The sequence below is a fragment of the Scophthalmus maximus genome, chromosome 5 (assembly GCF_022379125.1).
Source record: "Scophthalmus maximus strain ysfricsl-2021 chromosome 5, ASM2237912v1, whole genome shotgun sequence".
NCBI classification, from domain to species: domain Eukaryota; kingdom Metazoa; phylum Chordata; class Actinopteri; order Pleuronectiformes; family Scophthalmidae; genus Scophthalmus; species Scophthalmus maximus.
In genome coordinates this window covers 6,877,452-6,896,786 of record NC_061519.1, presented here as the reverse complement: position 1 = coordinate 6,896,786, position 19,335 = coordinate 6,877,452, and the positions used below count along the sequence as shown (strand labels likewise).

At 43.1% G+C, this 19,335-nt stretch overlaps 2 protein-coding genes across 4 annotated transcripts; both read left to right on the top strand.

Moving 5' to 3' along the window:
* The first annotated feature begins 630 nt into the window (after positions 1 to 630).
* On the top strand, positions 631 to 6,057 carry LOC118311464 (phospholipid phosphatase-related protein type 5-like). Its single transcript, XM_035635367.2, has 6 exons — positions 631 to 1,367; positions 1,663 to 1,795; positions 2,246 to 2,496; positions 2,593 to 2,769; positions 4,022 to 4,162; positions 4,540 to 6,057. The coding sequence occupies exons 1-6, from the start codon at positions 1,164 to 1,166 to the stop codon at positions 4,567 to 4,569; spliced, it is 936 nt and encodes a 311-aa protein (XP_035491260.2). The 5' UTR covers positions 631 to 1,163; the 3' UTR covers positions 4,570 to 6,057.
* Positions 6,058 to 7,265: 1,208 nt separating this feature from the next.
* Positions 7,266 to 18,771, top strand: palmda (palmdelphin a). 3 transcript variants are annotated; one of them, XM_035635366.2, is made up of 10 exons: positions 7,270 to 7,569; positions 13,145 to 13,193; positions 13,604 to 13,747; positions 13,941 to 14,021; positions 14,228 to 14,355; positions 14,451 to 14,565; positions 14,696 to 14,720; positions 14,802 to 14,876; positions 15,811 to 15,974; positions 16,771 to 18,771. In XM_035635366.2, the coding sequence occupies exons 6-10, from the start codon at positions 14,458 to 14,460 to the stop codon at positions 17,821 to 17,823; spliced, it is 1,425 nt and encodes a 474-aa protein (XP_035491259.2). In that variant the 5' UTR covers positions 7,270 to 7,569; positions 13,145 to 13,193; positions 13,604 to 13,747; positions 13,941 to 14,021; positions 14,228 to 14,355; positions 14,451 to 14,457; the 3' UTR covers positions 17,824 to 18,771. The 3 variants fall into 3 exon arrangements, with proteins under 3 accessions (XP_035491258.2, XP_035491257.2, XP_035491259.2); XM_035635365.2 differs by lacking the exon at positions 13,604 to 13,747 and having other exon boundaries at positions 7,266 to 7,569; positions 14,526 to 14,565; XM_035635364.2 differs by lacking the exon at positions 13,604 to 13,747 and having other exon boundaries at positions 7,267 to 7,569.
* The last annotated feature ends 564 nt before the right edge of the window (positions 18,772 to 19,335 follow it).

Sequence of the window (19,335 nt, the reverse complement as noted above, 5' to 3'; positions counted from 1 at the left end):
ACACACGTCATCATGTAAGTTACTGTTGCATGTTACTGTTACATATGAGTGTCACATAAGGAAGTAGCTTATTGTCAGTGGAGTCAGATTCTCTGAGCATCTGTCGGCTAAGTCCTGTGAATCCTCCTTTTCACCTTTCCTTGACCTCATGATATTTTCCACAGGTCAAGGATTAGTGGTTAAGAAAAGACGATCGGGAGGACGATCCTAATCCGCCCGGTGTTTCATTTTTTTCTACACTGCTGACAAAAGTCATGTTATATCCAAATGAAATATCAATAAGGTCAGTGATGGGTCAGCTCCACCCCGTCAGGGTTTTGGGGGCTACCTAAAGCTCGAAAACAAACTCCCGTCATTTAGTATATACAAATTAATAAATCGATTATAAAACTATGTTGATAACCTAGCACGGCTACAAAGGCCAACGATAACCAAAGTGCAGACCGTGCTGAGGCTCTGGAGTCCATAGGGTCCCTGCTGTCCTGATAATGATCACCACCAGAGGGCAGCAGCGAATCAGGTTGCATGCTGTGTAAGGTTTCTTTGTATTCTTTGACATTTCCAGCAGATACCTGGTCACTATAGAGCTAGTTTAAGATTGCGCTCACCAAAACAAATTAGTGGAACTAGGGTTTGAATTTGGCGCTTCTTACCTTTTTGTACTGTACCCGACGAACCCTGATCCAGCCTGTGCAGTCCGTCTGGAAAACAAAGCGTTTCCCTGCACTTTTTCAGTCCGTCTTTGGTGACTTGTGAGTGGCTCTTTGGAGCTTGTTCAGTGAAACAGAATGAATGTGCTGATGATTCAGGACATTCACAGGAGCGGAAGGACAAGGTTTCGGTCTCACAGAATCAAAAAAGAAGGCAACGAAGAGTGAGCCTCTCCATCTCTGAGGGGCAGCCATCGTCAACAACTGGATTATTCACCATACTGGCTATAATACTGGATCATAAATCACCATCGTGGGTGACATCAACCAATGAAGGAACTGGATTATTCCCCAAGGGTGACACAAAAATAAAAATGGGCAACATCCAATAGTAAAAAGACCTGCTGCGATAGTGAGGCGTGTCAGATTCTTCATCAACAAAGTAACAGTGACTGTACACCTGGATTCCTCATCACCGTGGTAACTGTGGACGTTGTACAATTGGATTCCACCATGCTGTACTTCCAGGTGGTGATTTTGGCAGCTGCGGTGATGCTGGTTTACTACTGTGAGTTCACCGACACTTTCAGTCCAGCGCAGCAGGGCTTCGCCTGCAGGGACCCGGCGTTGACCCGACCGGATCCTGGACCCGAGCAGCTCAGCCGCATCCAGCCTGTCATCCTGTACTCTGTGGTGGGCGGACTGCCCGTCGTACTGGTAAGTCTGGCTGTGATTTCAGCACAACTAACCAAAGGTATGGCCCATATATAGTATATTTTATGTAAGTAATTAGTTCAACAAAATCAATGTCAACACTTGAAACACGTGGAATATGTGAAATAGAAGCGGTATATGCACTTTATAACGTTAACGTGACAGCTCACATTGTTAATACAGCTTTATTCCAACAATCCACATGTTTACGATCGCCCCTGCATCTGCAGACTCTCCCTTCTTCCCTTTCCCACTTTTTTATGCATCTGCTTCTTTCTTTTTTCATTGTGTTTTGCAGATTTCAGGCGTAGAGTTAGTTATCTTCCTCATCCACCACAACTCGAACAACCTCTACGACCAAGACAAGGTCGTCGTCATGGGGGACTGTTGCTACGTGAACCCTATGGTGCGCAGGACCTTCCGTTTCCTTGGTAATCCGAAGATTGCACTAAATCGGATAGAAACTATTCTGACATTTAGCTGGTATTTTTAACAGCAGACATTTAGGCTCGACAGAGCATAGTGTCGTTGGAAGGATCATTAATGATCCGGTTGCGTTAGAAGCAAGTCAATAAACAAACAGTTCACGCTCAGAACAAGGTAACTGATATAAAATGGTGGACGGCTGTGTGTAGTGCCCTGGAATCATTTTTAAGTTATATGTCATATATGTCAAGAAGTGGATATTTATGTACCCTTTGACATTCACAGCAAAATTTGAAATTTTTTATTGAGTCACCCCAAAAACCAATGTAACACCTGTGCATTAGCTGTAAGCTATTGGTGGTTTGTCTGTGTTCAGATTGAACTTCCCTCCTCTTTGTATGACTTTGCTGTATGAATATATACAGTCGTCTAATCTGCGTAGGTTTCACTTGCAGGTGTGTACGTCTTCGGTCTGTTTGCGACGGACATCTTGGTCAACGCAGGTCAGCTGGTCACGGGAAGTCCCGCTCCCTACTTCCTGTCCGTTTGCCAGCCCAACTACACGGCCCTCGGCTGCCAGGACGTGGCGCACTTTGTCAGCCAATCGGATGCGTGTACCGGTGACGCCGACGACATCACGAGAGCCAGGAAGACGTTCCCCTCGAAGGAGGCTGCACTGAGTCTGTACACAGCGGTTTATCTGGCAGTGAGTAGCTCAGGGTGTGGATGAAGAACAGTACAACCGCACCCCAACATATAACTGACCTTGACCATTGTTACCTTGACTTACCTTCCTTTGCAGATGTACGTCATGTCCTGCATTGGTACCAGCGGAGGCCGACTGACGGGCCCTCTCCTCAGCCTCTCATTGGTCAGTCTGGCTGTGCTGACGGGCATCAACCGAGTGGCCGAGTACCGGAACCACTGGAGCGACACTATAGCGGGACAAGTCATCGGGGGAGCTGTTGCTGTCTTTCTTGTCAGTTGCAATTCATGCACGTTTGTCTTGCTCATGCGTGTCCTCATTCGTGATACAGTTCAACGCTCTCACTGTCTTTCTGTTGCACTTGTCAGGGCAGGACACTTTACTCTGATATTGTTAATTTTTGCAATTAGTGACATAATCTATTGGATTACAAAAAAATGTAATGTGAATACTTTGGGATCACTTCAAAATCAAACATTTAAAATGCTATATTTGGTGCAAATTGACGCAGCTGCAAATGATCAATAACATGCATTGCATATTTATCTTATTTAAGCTACAGTGTGTAATATTTAGAAGAACTTATTTACAGAAATTGAATATATTGTCCATAACTATGTGTTCATATACAGAATGTATAATCACGATGTCTTTTCGTCAACTCTGAATGAGTTAAATATAGTTATATGAGGTGGACCTGACCTCCGTGTGAGTCTCCATGTTGCTACGGTCGTGTTGAATATGGTTGTTGCACAAAACGGTCCAGAATATGTCGCATTTGCGTTGAATTTTCATCGCTGCAGAAAACAGGAATGGAATTAGCGGTCCACCACCATAAAGTGTCCCCTGTCGGGTGCTCCGTTGGTTGCGGTTTGCAAATTTACCACCAGACGCCGCCAGAAAAGTACAAAAATTACACACTGGGGCTTTTAAAATTAGGCCTACTTATTTTCTGTAATATGATAACATAATCCCATGGAATATGTTTTCCCCTAAATGTATGCGTGTGAATGTAATTTAATAATGTAAACACTTTAAACATATATTCACATAAAGGGAGGGAATGGGGAGACCCCGACAAAGGTACAATTACAGCCAGAAAAAAAATATCCATGAATTAAATCATTGAATCTGAATCTTATATTTTATCTTCCTGATATTTCCTTTTTCTTTAAATATACTATAGAATCTCATAACATTTTTCAGATAGGCTGCCCACCACCACCCTGCAGCTATCATTTTTTAAATTTTATTTCCTTCATAATGGACTATATCGCCGCAGGACACACCGCACAAGGCTGCAGATGTTGTTGCTTCAGTGAGTTTGAATTCTCCTTTTTCTGTCACAAGTCTTGTCCGGCCGAGGAAGCCAGGTCACAGAATCTCCCTCACAATGACAACAACAGCTCAGTGACATACAGTTCTTTGTGTTGACTCGCTCGACTGTTGAGGGTCTCCCCTTGTGAATGTATGGAATGATTCAAACGGCTGAGGCCGGTGTCTCTCCCTCCTCCTCTCTGCGCAGGTGGCGTTTGTGGTGCAGTATTTTAAAGAGAGGCCTGGGATTCCTCGGAGTCCTTCAGACGCGGGCACGGCTAACACTGATGAGGCGTCGCCTCGAATGAACCACACCATGGAAACCTGCGACAAAGATACTGCTGCACGGGTAAAAAAAACAACATGTTGGTTTGGTTGACAAAGAACACGTGGAAGAGCACAGAATATACCATACCACACATTCAATAATAATCGTTTTAGTCATATTTGTTGTTTTTTCTGATAGTACATAAACTGAAAGTATAGGCCCAGTATGTCAAGTGGGTGCAATCTCGTCACAATTCGGCTACTGTATGGAATTGTCAAATAAATAGAGAAAGAAATGACATGTTCCACGTACATTAGTAAGAGTGACATGAAAAGAGAAAAAGACTATGATAACACGATTCTGCAGCATTGTACATATTATCTGTACACTTTGTACACAATCAGTATTAATGTCAAAATGTTTTAATTGAATGGTGTTTTTCTTTCCTGGCAATCTAGAGCCCAGCATCCTTCACAGAAGTCACATGACTATGAACCCCCCACCCAAATACACCACAAGAGGAAATGGACAAATCCTATTGGATGCCAGATTTGGACCTTTAGTTCGTATTCTCTTATGTTAAACTATGACTTTTTATATATATATTTATTTTTAACACGTGAGTTATTGCAAACAGGCAGTCACTACGTACTGTACAGTCTGTTGATATTGTGTGCTGGCAGGTACAGTAGGTCTAAGTGGATATCTGCTTCATGAGACGAACAGAGAGAGCGGGTCTCTCAGAGTGGATGAAAAAAAAAGATGAAAAGTTTATTGCTTAATGCAAATCTGGAATAGCAATAAATTGGCCTTGTCAAATTTAAATGGTTTTGTATTTGACAATACCATCGTCCGCCGCTATACTGTAAATCATGACACATTGTATTGACATAACATGACATTCAGTAAAACTGTGTCATGAGTTCATATTTTGAATCATAAATCAAAAATAGTTGTAATCCATAGGTTACACTTTCTGTAAAGGGAACGAGCGATTTTGGAGAGAGCTTGTTTCTCTCTTTGTGTATGTAAGTGTAAGTAAAATTGTTCTGTTATATCTGTGGTAAATGTCGGTCATAGTTTCCCTCCGTCAGTCCACGTTTCCAAGCAGCAGCACAGATCAACACAGTTTTTCTCGTGTAACAATACTGGTTGATATTCTTTGTTCACGTCCAGGTTCTGTACAGGACACACACAATTACAAGAGGTCTGGTTGCATATATACTTACTAAATAAGCTGTCGGAGTTACATATATCTTTGGTACAGGATGTCTTAGTTATGAGTTTCCTTCATACATTATTTGATGTGCTTCCTTATCCAGGTAAAATGTATTATTGTTGGATATGTGTTAAGTTTGGATGTAGTGCTGTTCTGACTCACAGGTCAGCGAAGAGACTATTTTTGTTTCATACACTTACTGCCACTCATCCTACTATTCCATTTATGATGGTTAATGAATAATAATAATTCATGCTACACATCCAAAGGAATTTTAAATTCAAAGATTACGCATCACACTCTTCATGAATGGTCCAGTGGGTGTTTCATCATGTTGTCCTGTATGGCCATAAAAAGGTGTTTCAGAATCACTACACCATAGATTTTTTTCTCTTCGACTGGTGGTGGTGTTGCAGTATGTGTACTCATGTAAATATAACTTACGTCTGATTTCTTCATATGTGATATATATGCAGTATAAATATACAGATACACAGATTATTGAGAGGTCTCAGTTATTTACTTATTGTAGCTGGGCTTTAGTTTTAGGGGTTTTGTGTTATCTTCTTGTTCACCGTCCTGTTGACGATATCAGAGTTTCTGTGATCTGTGGATCAGGAAAAAAAACATGAGAAAGATAAAGAAAAAAAAAGTGCTCAGAACTGCTCAGCTATTTCATGTACTTGTATCGTGTACAGTAGCAGAACTCTGTACAGTGCTGTAAAGAACCCTGCAAATTAAATTAAAAGTCGTTCTACTCCGCTGTCGTGATTTGAATTGACACATTTCTACACTTATTTCACTGTGGCTACAGTTATAGCCACTATCCTTCACAACAACCCTTCAAATAATAACCATCACTGACAATAATCTTTCAGATTTACTGCAAACCATTCTGGATCCTTTTTATCAATTACTTAAATAAGAGTTAAGATATTCAGGACTGTACAACAGATCATTCAACATCCAGAAGACCACACAGACAGGGTTGATATATACATCATATATCATAGATCATAAATCTATAAAAATCCCATCTGCTCCACATTTACTTCACTGCAGCTGAATCGGGTCAGCAGTGTCAGCAAAGTAAGAGACTAGACATGGGCAAAAATCTTGGTCACTCTTATCTAGGGGTGCAACTTACGATTATTGTCATAATCGATTAATCTGTTCGATAATTTTCTTGATTAATCGATTCGTTGTTTTGTCCATTAAATGTCATAAAATTATGATAAATTAAGATTGTGTTACCGAAACCCCAAGATGATGTTTTGTTTTGTCCACACACCAAATATATTTAGTTCACTGTCATAGAGGACCAAGGAGAACGGAAAATATTCACATTAAAGAAGCTCAAATCAGAGAATTTAGACTTTTCCCCCCTTAAAAATGACTTGAACCGATTAATAAATAGTTGGCGATTAATTTAGTAATCGATTACTTATCGATTAATCGATTAACTGTTGCAGCTCTACTGTTATCACAGTATTATCCCGTACGTATCATAATACCCCAGCCCATTGAAATGAATTCAAATAGTTGACCTACTATTACCCAGTTGTTCTAATAAACGTCTTGTGATATCAAAGCCAGCAGTCTTCCTCATGAACATCAGACCTGAAGGAAAATGCAGAATATATTGCCCCAACAATTGATCTCACATCGACGATTAAAAAAAAAAGAAACTCTCTTTATTTAAGATCATCACTAGAAGGAACATTTTAGTCGTTAAATATTCCAACCCCGAATGCAAAACTGTAAATGGTCAATTGTAAATGGACTGTATTTATAAGGGCCTGTTAAGTAGGGAAAACCACGCTCAGTTCCGCGTTCTCCTCACAAACCTCGTGCTACATGGTCCAGTTCAACGCTGGTCTCGCTGCTATTGGCTGACAGGGCGGGGGGCGTCAATCAGCTGTGACGTGGACCGCGAGAGCCCCGCCCACCCGCACCTGCACCTGCCGCCGGCTGGTCTCGCGCTTCCCGCGGGGACCGGACGGACGACGGCGACGCGAGCTCCGGGCCACCGCCACGGACACGTAGGCTCCCTGAACTCCGGCTGGTCGCTTGTGTCTCACCATCATGTCAAGTGTCTGATAAGCGGGTTCCTCCGACTATCGAAGTGACTTTGCCCTCGGCACGGGTCCTCTCGTCTCGGCTCCGACCGGACCCACCGGACCCACTGGGGTTCCGGGGTGAGGTCCAGTGAAGGGACACACGGCTCGGACCGTCCGAGGGCACAGGACGACGGGCAGGAGAGGAGCAGGTGAGTCCTTAATTCTGTGTAAGCTTCAGTTTCTCCTGCTGCTGCCGCTTCCTCAGCGACCTGACTGTGAACTCGCTCAGCTGGGAGCTCGGACGCTTCTCGTCGTTTTCCGTCGAGCCTCAGAGAGTTTCGGGGCATATGTTTATGTGTACAGGGTCAATCGTTACAGACCTGTGCACGGAACTGATGCGGAAGGGTTTCGGGACTTTTGCAGGCTCCATAGGAATGTGTTGAAGCGTCCGAGGAGTCGACCGACAGCTTATAATACATGATACATAACATGGAACACTGCAAATATGATCAACTTAGCTGAATGTAGTTTTTATGTACCGTAGTTGCTATATGCTAATATCCGAGATTCAGACGAATATTGTCAAAGAGATTCGGATAGTCAGGTATTGAGCACATGGCAGTGATACTGATCGGCCCACATGGTTGTGCTCTGACTGTAACTGGCAAACAGATGGTTGACACAGATTAACTACCTCATGAGCAGATTAGCTCAGTTTACCCACTGCTTTACTGGCTGGTTACCTGACTGACTGACTGACATACACACTGACTGACTGACTGACTGACACACACACACACACACACACACACACACACACACACACACACACTGACCACTGACTGACTGACTGACTGACTGACTGACTGACAGACACACTCATTGACTGACTGGCACACAAACACACACACACACACACACACACACACACACACACACACACAGACTGACTGACTGACTGACAGACAGATACACTCACTGACTGACTAGCACACTGACTGACACACACACACACACACACACACACACACACACACTGACTGACTGACTGACTGACTGACACACTCACTGACTGACTGGCACACTGACTGACTGAATGACCCACCGACTGACACACACACACACACACACACACACACACACACACACACACACACACACACACACACACACACACACACACACACACACTCACTGACTGACTGACTGACTGACACGCTGACTGACTGACTGACACACTGACTGACTCACAGGAGGGAGAAGATGTATTCCTTTCTCTTCCTCTCTTCATTACTTAAAGGCAGGTTGGCAAATGTGTTTTCATTTCAGTTAGCACATGATGACCAACTGTGTGACAGTTAGTCTGTGACTGTTGGTCTGTGTGACTGTTGGTCTGTGTGACTGTTGGTCTGTGTGACTGTTGGTCTGTGTGACTATTGTTCTGTGACTGTTGGTCTGTGTGACTGTTGGTCAGTGTGACTGTTGTTCTGTCTGACTGTTGGTCTGTGTGACTGTTGGTCTGTGTGACTGTTGGTCTGTGTGACTATTGTTCTGTGACTGTTGGTCTGTGTGACTGTTGGTCAGTGTGACTGTTGTTCTGTCTGACTGTTGTTCTGTCTGACTGTTGGTCAGTGTGACTGTTGTTCTGTCTGACTGTTGTTCTGTCTGACTGTTGGTCTGTGTGACTGTTAGTATGTGTGACTGTTGGTCTGTGTGACTGTTGTTCTGTCTGACTGTTGGTCTGTCTGACTGTTGGTCTGTGTGACTGTTAGTCTGTCTGACTGTTGGTCTGTCTGACTGTTGGTCTGTGTGACTGGAGGTGGGTCAGATAAGCCCCTGCCTCGGGCTGACAGGCTCCATGCCTTGTTTGAGGGAGTTAGGGCAGAATAACTAATGTACAGTAGTACTGAACTTCAGACTCTTTTCTCCTGGCTGACCTTGGGTAATGGCATGTTCCCTTTGTGTAGCTTGAAGTCATATTGTTCATAACTGCTCATTACTTTGCATGCAAGAGTCAGGAGTGCGTTGGTAAAATATCTGGATGATTAAAGGTTGATGCTAAATTTACTACAGTAAAGTAAATGTGCTTTGGATCATCAAACTGGGGTTTTAACTGGAAATAGACACAGTAAATGTGTATGTTTCCTTCTAAGAATTAGCTCCACCCCCTTGACCCCTTTATACGTGGAGCATGTCTGAACCCCCACTATTAACTCTACTGACCCATATCTATATTAAACACACAGCCTCTGTGGCTCCCACAGTGCACACAGCTGACTCTGCAAATTTACTTTTATTGAAAAAGATCAACACAGGTTTGTTTTTTTTATGTCAAGGATCATCCCCCTAAATTCTTTATCAAGTAGTTCTTAGAAATTCCTGCTCCTGGGTATTTTATATGAAATTTATTCAGACTCCACAAGATATGCCATGTATACTTTGTAAGCTTACATGCTGGATTGCCTCAGGGGGGAAGCAGTGTTGTGAAAGAATACATCAGAAACGCATTGTGTAGTACTCGGGGACACAGCAGGGTATTTGTAGCTGTTGAAGTTGTATTTAAACGTGTTAACAATGTTAAATATAATCCCACAAAAATATTTTACACCACAGACATTAACATTTGGTATGAGTATACTTGGAAAACTAAAGGTGAGATTGTTGTGGCAGTGGACTGAGCTCAATCCTTCTTTATAGAGTTTCATAGACAGCTCATCAACTCACTATGGACATAATGTTTGAATTAACCAAAAACTGAAGTTAACTTTTACACTAATAAATGTAGTCCATATCCAGGTCACATTACTTTGATTAAATGTGGGAATTCTTGTTCGTGGGTTGGGCTGAAAAAATATGATGAAACAATGAATGATTCTAGGTCACATCATCCCTTCTGGTTTCATGATTGATTTGAATTAAAAAGTCTTAAAGAGTCAGTTCGCAGGTATGTACGGGCTGAGCTCTATTCCTCATAAGTACAGTTTAAAACTGCGTCATATATTGACATTTAACTATTGGATTTTAATAAGATAAGAAAATCCTTTATATGTACAAAATATCAAATATAAATACTGTATACAGAGCAGTAACAATAGTTGCACATGGAGAGTAAGTATTGCACACATTTGAAATGAAATAATACCTTTGTGAAACCCGAAAGAAATCACTATGGTAGCTAAAGAATTAAAAAAACAAACAATTAAACTGTGTTGAGATATATATTTTCATTGCTTTTTAATTGTTCATTATAAGTTGTATTTAAACAATTGAGTGCTGAAAAAACACAAGCACAGGAAGGCACAACAAGGCAATCACACGTGGACAGCTGGACCAGCACACAGCCTCTGACCCTCTGGATATAAATAAGGTTTGACCCCGTAAAAATATAAAAAGCCAAAGAGCTGTATTTCTGAATGGGAAGTGTGTGTGTGTGTGTGTGTGGGGGGGGGGGGGGGGGCGTTAGGGAGGGTGGCTGATACGGCAGCTGTTACACTTTTAGAAATGTGACCTGTAGTCCTGAGAGTGAATGATGAATATTAACTGCACACGTAAGACCCAGTTCAACTGCAAATGCAATCAGTGAAACTAAGGGTGGGCGGTATCTCGAATATATTCAATGTATCGTGGCTTGTTGCACATCAGATGTATTAAATGACTATATCGCTAATACCGCCACTACAAATTTTCACATAAAAAGGCCCCGGCATGAGACTTGCTTTGATGTTTAATTAATGAATATAATTAAGATTAAGGAATGTTTTAATACAGACATAGGTTTCAGGTACTACTAGTAATCATCATGCATGCTGGTTTGATTGTATGCACCAAAGTGTTAAATTAAATCCTTTTATGAAGTGCTTTAGAGGAGATTTAAAAAAACATTGCGATATATATCTTGTATCGTGATATAACAAAAATATATTGCGATATTATTTATAGCCCCAAATTGAAAACATGAAACACCAAACAGGTTTGTTTTCACTATGATCTAACACTGACTGAGAGTCAGTCAGTGAGAGAGATCTCACTGACACACACACACACACACACACACACACACACACACACACACACACACACACATGCTGGTGGAACAAGAGAACCACCTCCAGCTGAAGGAAGAGGATGACAGTCAGTCATTTAGATTAGATAGGACAAACCTTTGTTGATCCCCGTAGGGAAAATCAGGATCGACGCGGCAGCACAAAGTGTAGCAGCACAGGGGAAAGTGTAGAATTGGACTCTGAGGTAAACAACATCTAATAGAAAGGCTACGCAAAAAATAGTCTTTCTATAACAATGACAATACTATATAGAATAATGTGGACTGTAGTTGTGCAATATCAAGTGAAATTTAAATAAGATAAAAGTTAGATGGTTCTGCAGTTGGGTTAGTGTGGAGTATGTTGAGTCTCAGGGCACACACACTTGGCCTGGTTTATCCGTGCCGTGCTTAAGCACCTAAAAAGTGCGTGAAGCCAGAGAATAACCGAATGGCAAGCGGTTATACTGATACTGAATCCCCTGAAACGAGAAGCACATGAACCTCCTGTGTTTCGGGATTATGGGAAATATGCGTCTTTCCCTTTTATGTGTCTATGGATGTGAACCAGTCCCACTGATGCACGGGTTCCAACACCCGTCTTATTGTCAGCATGTGGAAAGGTCTCTCCGCTATCGACATGTTGAGCAGTGACAGATCCAGAGTTGGTCTCGACCCGCCCGTCTTTTTCGGAACCAAGAAGTAACGCAAGTAAAATCCCTGATTTTCTTGCCCCTGAGGAACTCTGGAAATCGCATTTTTCAACAGAACTTCCCGCAGCTCTGCCTGAAGAGCGAGACACTAATCCTGGGACAACAGAACCGTCTCCAGAATCCCGTCGAACCGCTGGGGGGTCGAGGCGAACTGCAGAGTGTAACCCTTGCAGATCAGCCTGTCCATCCACTTGTCCATGGGTCATACGAGTTGCCACTCTGAGTAACGCTCTGAAAGCGGCCGTGCATTTGCTTGACGCTCCCCTTTTGTCATGGAGACGAGCCAAGCCGGAGCAGTTGCCCATGTCAACCCATGGGGGGACTCAGATCGAAATAGCCGTGCAGACATCTCCAGAGAGCGTGACATACGTTCGCTCGCTGCCGGACTCCACTGTCCACTCTCTCAATACGCGGCCGTTGAGGAGGTTGGGCTCATGAACGTGGCATTGAGAAGCGTTAACACTCACACACACCTAGGGGTGAGGGGAGGAGACGCTGTACGCAGATGAAGGAGCTAGCGCACTGTCCACACGAGGCCAAAAAAAAATTGCGCTTGTGGGCTTATTATCACAGTACATTAGTGGAAATGTGTGTTGGTCTGAATATGTGACAGGGGAACAAAGATGTGTTGGTGACATGAGACTGTGCTGCCCGCTAACCAAGAGGTTAGTGGCCGCCGACCCGAATGGTGTGGAGGAGATGTGATTATCAGCTGCAGCTGAGCCAACAGACTCGGGAACAGACTGATTGTCAGCAGAACACTTACTGTTTTATCCTTGTGCTGTTTATTAATGGTAAAATCCACTGGGAAATTATTTTAAGTTGTCCATGCTGATTTTGCAAACCATCAATACCAGAGCACTCACTGTGGAATGATTTACAATACCTGGATACAGTACAGTACACTAAGATTTCATTGTTTGTACAGTGTAATGCTTTATGTCCTACAGGTTGATGTTGAGGTTTAACTGTCAACTTTGTCCCTCCCTCCTCTCTCTCTCTCTCTCTATCTCTCTCTCTCTCTCTCAGAAGGATGGAGGAGTCTGACTTGCTGAAGGAGCGGCTCCAGGCGATCACTGTAATGCTCTTCTCCTCTCAGGAGTTGTTTTTGTTTTTAATACCTTTATTACTTTTTTTGCCATAGTCAAAATACAAACTGACAAAAATAGATAAGAAAGAGAGACTAAATAAATGAATGAAAAAATTCCCCCCACAGCACATCATACACAATAACAATAGCCACAGTCACAATTAAATTAAGTACTAAGTATTGTTTCTTTCAAAACAACAAATGTTTATATAGATATTACAATTATTTTTTTTTTTTTAACAGACACACACCATAGTGCTTTACACTGGTCTCCACACTGCTACTGTAACTCTTTGTGTTTGCCATTTCTCCCAACCACAAAACATATGTCGGTACACATTCTCAGAATAACCCATTCCAAACAAAACAGACACTTTTTTGTCCATTTTTATTGGCAGGAGATAAAGAGATAGTTGCTCCTAGAATCGCTATCAGCGGATCAGGCTCCCCGATGCTTAGGCCCCAGAAAAACAGTGGAACCTGGTTTTCCATCAAGTGTTAAGTCAGTTGAGGAGTTTTGCAGCCACAGCGATCTGCTACATGTAACTATCCCAAACATCCATTCATGTGACAGTACAGTAGAGTAGAGAAGTTATTAGGCAAGTGCTGAAGAGAATGAATATTATCTGCATCTCTGTTAAGTGAAACTTGTTATATTCAGTTAATCGAATCTATTATTTACTCTTAACTGTATCTAAATTCACTCATCGAACCTTGTTGTGTCTGATGTTGTAGGAGAAGCACCGCATTCAGGAAGTCGTTCGACAGAAGAAGCTGGAACTGGACCAAGAGAAATTTCAACTCCAGCATCTGAAGGTTCAGCACACGTGTCTTTGTCTGAATAAATGTGTGAATGGTCAGCAGTAACACCAGATGAGGTGTGGAGCGAATCGTTGGATGGATGGCTGGATGGATGGGTATTATCTCTTAGCACTGTGTCCATCTGTTCATCCACATGCTGTCATCTTCAGTCTGCTCATGATCCACATTAGTGAAGCTCCGTGTCCTTCTGTCTCCCGCAGAAAAAAGCTCTGCGAGAGAAGTGGCTGCTGCAGGACTCGGCTTCCCACAATGCAACGGGCTCTCCACAGCAACAGAGCCTTCTGTCTGACCAGCAGCGAACCAAAGCACTGCAGCTCCACATCCACAGGTACACAACACAAAGCAACACACGCCACAGAGAAACGTGCATACACGCGCGCGCACACACACACACACGTATCAGCGTCTCCTCTGACCCATCAGGATAGAAATGGAGGTGGAGTTTCTGGAGCGACAGGAGTCTGTGATTTCCACCAATGAGAGTTTCATCCTCAACAGGCTGAAGGCTGTAGAGAGAAGTCCAGAGGAAATTATTAAGGTACACACACTCATGCACACACACACACACACACACACACACACACACACACACACACACACACACACACACAGCTGTAATACACGTGCTTCCATTCCTTTGGCCTGACTCGTTTACATCTGTTTTCCAGGAGGCGCAAGAAAACTTTGTTCCTGGTAAGCGATGGCTTCATCTTCTGCGTGTGAGCCACAACGAAGATGACTCCATGTTAACTTGTGATGTTTTCTGTCCGACAGAACCATTAAAGGTCACCACAGAACCCCCGTCTCCACCAGCCGATAATCCCACTGAGCCGATGGCACCAAGAAAGAGTGGGGGCATTTTTCGACGTTTTCACACTTACATCACTTAAAGCACATTGTACTCTACTCTCTTTGACTTGAACACATATTCACTCACAGCCATGCAGTGTGAGACCAGGTGCACAGTAGGTCATAAGGCTCAGATCCTTACTGGGATACTAAAAGGTAATACATAGGTGGCTAGGCCAAAAACGGAGAGAAGTGGGTAAACAAGCACGAAAGAGCAACACCAGATACTAACAAGAGAGAGCAACATGTAAACAGATGCAGCAATGTATCTGACTATATCAGAGGTTCACCGGTGAAAATGTTCAGGGGCAGGAAGAGACGGCAACCAGCTGAGTAATGAAGTCGACAACAATAAGGGAAATGACAAGTGTTTGTATAAATAAATTCACAATAAAACAGGGAGGTAACACATGCACTTGGAATGTGTCTGGAAGGTTTACAGTAGGGATGGGCACGAGTAGTAAATTCCTCAATTTCTCAATCAAAACTGTCACAGTTACCCCATTTAGGATTTATTTTTCACAACTTCAAAAAAACATTTATTCCTTACAAAAAATGTAATTAAATTCGGTTCACACTTTTAAAAAAAGAGAGAAAAAAAACATGGGCTTAACACAGAAAATAACATTCTGAAAACCTAAAATGAATTCAATTCTTGCTCAGGAAAAAAAATTGTTACTCGAGGAATCGATCACTCACGCCCATCCCTCGTTTACAGTCATCTCAGATGAAGGTGCAGTTGATTCCTGTTCCTAGTCCCTAGTGGCAGTCATTGTAAAATTGTAAAAACCGGTCTGAGCTGAATTCAGTTCCTGTCTTTTGAATTTGGTCGATGATATAAGGTGCCCTCGCTATCCACTGAGGACTATATGTGTTGTTGATGTTTGTGGGCTGAAGGGTGAACCCCAATGTAACACTGTCTCCCCCCTCTCAGCTCTGTTTGCCATGGAGATCAACGTGAGTAAAAACCTGCTGACAGGGCAGAGCACCGTCCTCTCCACAGCCTCCGTCCCCCCGGAGCAGCTACGCCAACACACCGGGCTCAAGGTGTACGATGACGGCAGGAAGAGTGTGTATGCGCTCAATTCACGTTCACAGGTATTGTCGTTGATCATATTCATCATAACTCAAACAAAAAGTTACGCGCTAAATGGTACCTTAAAGGAAGGATCTGTTTTCTCTTGAAATCTTCTTTACATGCCAATGGCAAAGAATAAACAAAAATAATCTGTTATGTGGAATCTGTAGAGCCGTGATCGGTTCGTCCAGTGGTTCTATTTGTCCTGGATGATATGATTGGATCGTACAGCTGCCGTCATATCTCTGCTCAAGCACTCATCTCCGACTTGCAACGATACTGACGTTCGTTGTCTATGTACTTCCTTTCTCGGAGTTCACGGTTAGCGATGCTGCGCTCCTCTTTATGACACTCTCACGTTCACGTGGCTCTTTTTTGTTTAAGTAGTTTACTCTCAAGTACATCTTCTTTTGCTGGTTTCTCCAGTATCGCCGACTAAACAGCTCCCCGAAGGCCAATTCGTGCAGAAATGTAACTAATAAAAAACTTTGTTTCATGGGAGATTTTGAGGGAGTTGCTAATATGTGCTGGAGCCAGTAATAAGTCTGTGGCTCGGAGACTCTCACCTCAGCAAGATTCTCCGGTCACCTCTCAGAGGTGAGGTGTCTTCAAGGAACTACGACCTGTTTCAATTTTCCTCACGGAGTGAAAACCCAGAACTCGTGTCGTGACATCAAGTGTCAGCCAATGAGGTTAAAACTGAGGTGATGTCACGACGTCTGTTTTTTTCTTGTCTGTGAGCTGAAAGCATAAGCTTTTCTACTGACTCTCATTGTGTTTTCCTAACAGTGACCCAGGTGTCTTCTCTGCTTTTAGGGGTCACATGACCTGAGCTGTAGATCTGAGCTGTCAGCCAGAGAAGTGGAACAGCTGCTGAGAGGCGCCACCGTGCATCGCCGGGTAAACCAGCAGAACTACCAGCAGAACTACCAGAAGAACTACCAGCAGAACTACCAGAAGAACTACCAGCAGAACTACCAGCAGAACTTCCACCAAACTCCCAGCAGAAGGGAGGAGCATTGTTTTTACAACCACCAAGATGAGGGAGACAACGTGGATGGACGTGACCTCAGTAACCAGGGAAGACGCCATGGCAACAACACCGTGGAGACAAGCTCAAGCTGCAGGCTGAGAAACCGACAGGACTATGAGCATCACTCTGGTTACCAGGAGGGCCCGTACTGTCGGCAGGAAGAGAGACGTAACCTGAAGGACAGTCATCGCGTTGGAAACCACAGGGATGTGGGACTTCACCATGGCAATCTGAAAGCTCATCACTATAGTTCTAACCAGGGTCAGGAAGGTCGGCCTTCGAGGAGCAGCAGGTCCAATGGCTGTCCTACTCCGAGATCACATGACCAGGAAGCAGTGTCGGCCCACCAACCCCAGCTCTGCTATACTCCAGCCAATCAAATACCTCTCAGCGATTACATTAGTGTTGACACAGAGGAACTTTATTGTTACAGCCTGCCCCCCTACCACTCTGCTCTGTACGGTGGCCCCGCCCCCTCCGACAGAGTTCCCTCCCCCCTCTGTGGAGAAGACACCCCTTACACTATTATCAACGCCGTGGCAACCACAGAGCCCATCACAGCCATCTTCATGGGCTTCCAAACAGCACAGGATGACAGTGGGCGGGGTCAGGAGTTCGAGGGCTCCTTGAGGGCCGAGCTGGTCGTCATCGAGGACGGCGGGGAAAGTGTTGACGACGGCAACGTGAGGGACAAGAAGAGCCACTCGCTGTCGCCGCCGGTCTGCAGCTCTGTGGGAGGAGGAGAGGGGCTTGGAGACAGACAGACAGACAGACGGACGGCACCAGGTATTAAAAGGATCCCGAAAAATCATAAAGCCTGCTGTACTGTTTGCTAACTGTGCTAACTAATGCATGTGTGTCCAACACTAATCCAGTTCATATGGTGACACTTGAAACTAGGTTAACTATTGAGGTAGTGTGAGAATGAGGTGGGATGTTAGAACTGACTCACTGTGAACATCCAGTCAAAGAAGCCACACTTCTCATGAGTTTGGCGAAAACCGAAACAGGATTTTACAATTATCAGTTGAACTCAAACGCACCTCCCAACATGGAACACGTGTCAGCGAGATGCTGTCCTTAATCCTCTGCAGCATAATGCATTTCTCTGCTGTTATATATAGTAAATCATTAATAATATATATATATATATGCAGCACAAAATGAGAAGTATCAACTACACTGATGTGTGTACTCTCCTCTGGCGCCCTCTGCTGGTGTGAAGGTGTTGAAGTGACTTTAAAAAAAGTCAATAACTTCTAACTTCTACAATTACTCTTTTTTAATTTAATTATTCTCATTTTTTTATGATAAGTTTATATATATTTAAAGTATTTTAGTAATAATGTATAGTGGCGTTTAGTAAATACCAAAGTTCAGTGTTTTCCAAAGTAGATTTCAGAGACACTTAGTTCAAGTGAGACAACTTCTTTAAACACCGTCACACATGGAGACATGAAATCTCCAGGAGTCTGAGATTTTTTTTTTTTTTTAATGAAATGATATATTTATGAAAATATTATGGCCAAGGGCAAACTATTTGTCTTCCACTGTCACGTGGTGAAACATGCCAGGCACACTTCATAATAGATACAAAATATATAATTATATTAGAATGTGTAGAATCAAAGTCAGATGTTTGTTTTTTTTAAATAAAAAAAAAAATGTTTTGCCCGATGATGATGTTGACACTTTTATACTAACCTCAGATGTTTGTACTGTAAAGGAGCATGTGGACAACATGTCATTACACTACTTTAATAAATCTGTCTGTGTTGATCTAACATCTTCGTAGCGCAACACTTTGTGACTCCGTGTGCGTGTGTGCGTGTGCGTGTGTGTGTGTGTGTGTGTCTGTGTCTGTGTGTGTGTGTGTGTGTGTGTGTGTGTGTGTGAGTGTGTGTGAGTGACATTAATCCTGTATGATGTGCACCACTCAGTCATGCTGGATATCAGCTTGTGTTAGTTTACATTGGCACTGTTGTCAAATCATTATACCGTGTGTGTGTGACAGGAGACAGCATCAGGTTTAATAACATTGATGACAGTACTTGAATCACTGGCACAGACATACAGCCGACATAAATGGAGTTATGGTTATAGTTATAAGTGCAGGACAGAGTCGTTCCACAGGGTGAGGGTGTCTGAATAGGTGCCTGAATATGTTCATGGAAATTTTGATTTTAAAGTCATCAGTAAATTTGACTAGCGATGGTACACGTAATACTTCCCGAATCAACGTACTTTTCAATCCACACACGTCAAGTCAGTGCATCTCACACAGCTGACAGAACCACCTCAACTCACCTCAATGGCCACTTACTTGCTTGCTTCAGGGCTGTCAACTG

What these genes read in the sequence shown, in the direction of transcription:
- LOC118311464 (XM_035635367.2), top strand. Translation starts at nt 1,164, where the DNA reads ATGCTGTACTTCCAGGTGGTGATTTTGGCAGCTGCGGTGATGCTGGTT. An exon ending in GAGCTGTTGCTGTCTTTCTT is followed by an intron (nt 2,770 to 4,021) that starts GTCAGTTGCAAT and finishes CTCTCTGCGCAG; the next exon opens with GTGGCGTTTGTGGTGCAGTA. An exon ending in ACAAAGATACTGCTGCACGG is followed by an intron (nt 4,163 to 4,539) that starts GTAAAAAAAACA and finishes CTGGCAATCTAG; the next exon opens with AGCCCAGCATCCTTCACAGA.
- palmda (XM_035635364.2), top strand. Translation starts at nt 13,149, where the DNA reads ATGGAGGAGTCTGACTTGCTGAAGGAGCGGCTCCAGGCGATCACT. An exon ending in GTCCAGAGGAAATTATTAAG is followed by an intron (nt 14,566 to 14,695) that starts GTACACACACTC and finishes TCTGTTTTCCAG; the next exon opens with GAGGCGCAAGAAAACTTTGT. An exon ending in CGCTCAATTCACGTTCACAG is followed by an intron (nt 15,975 to 16,770) that starts GTATTGTCGTTG and finishes CTCTGCTTTTAG; the next exon opens with GGGTCACATGACCTGAGCTG.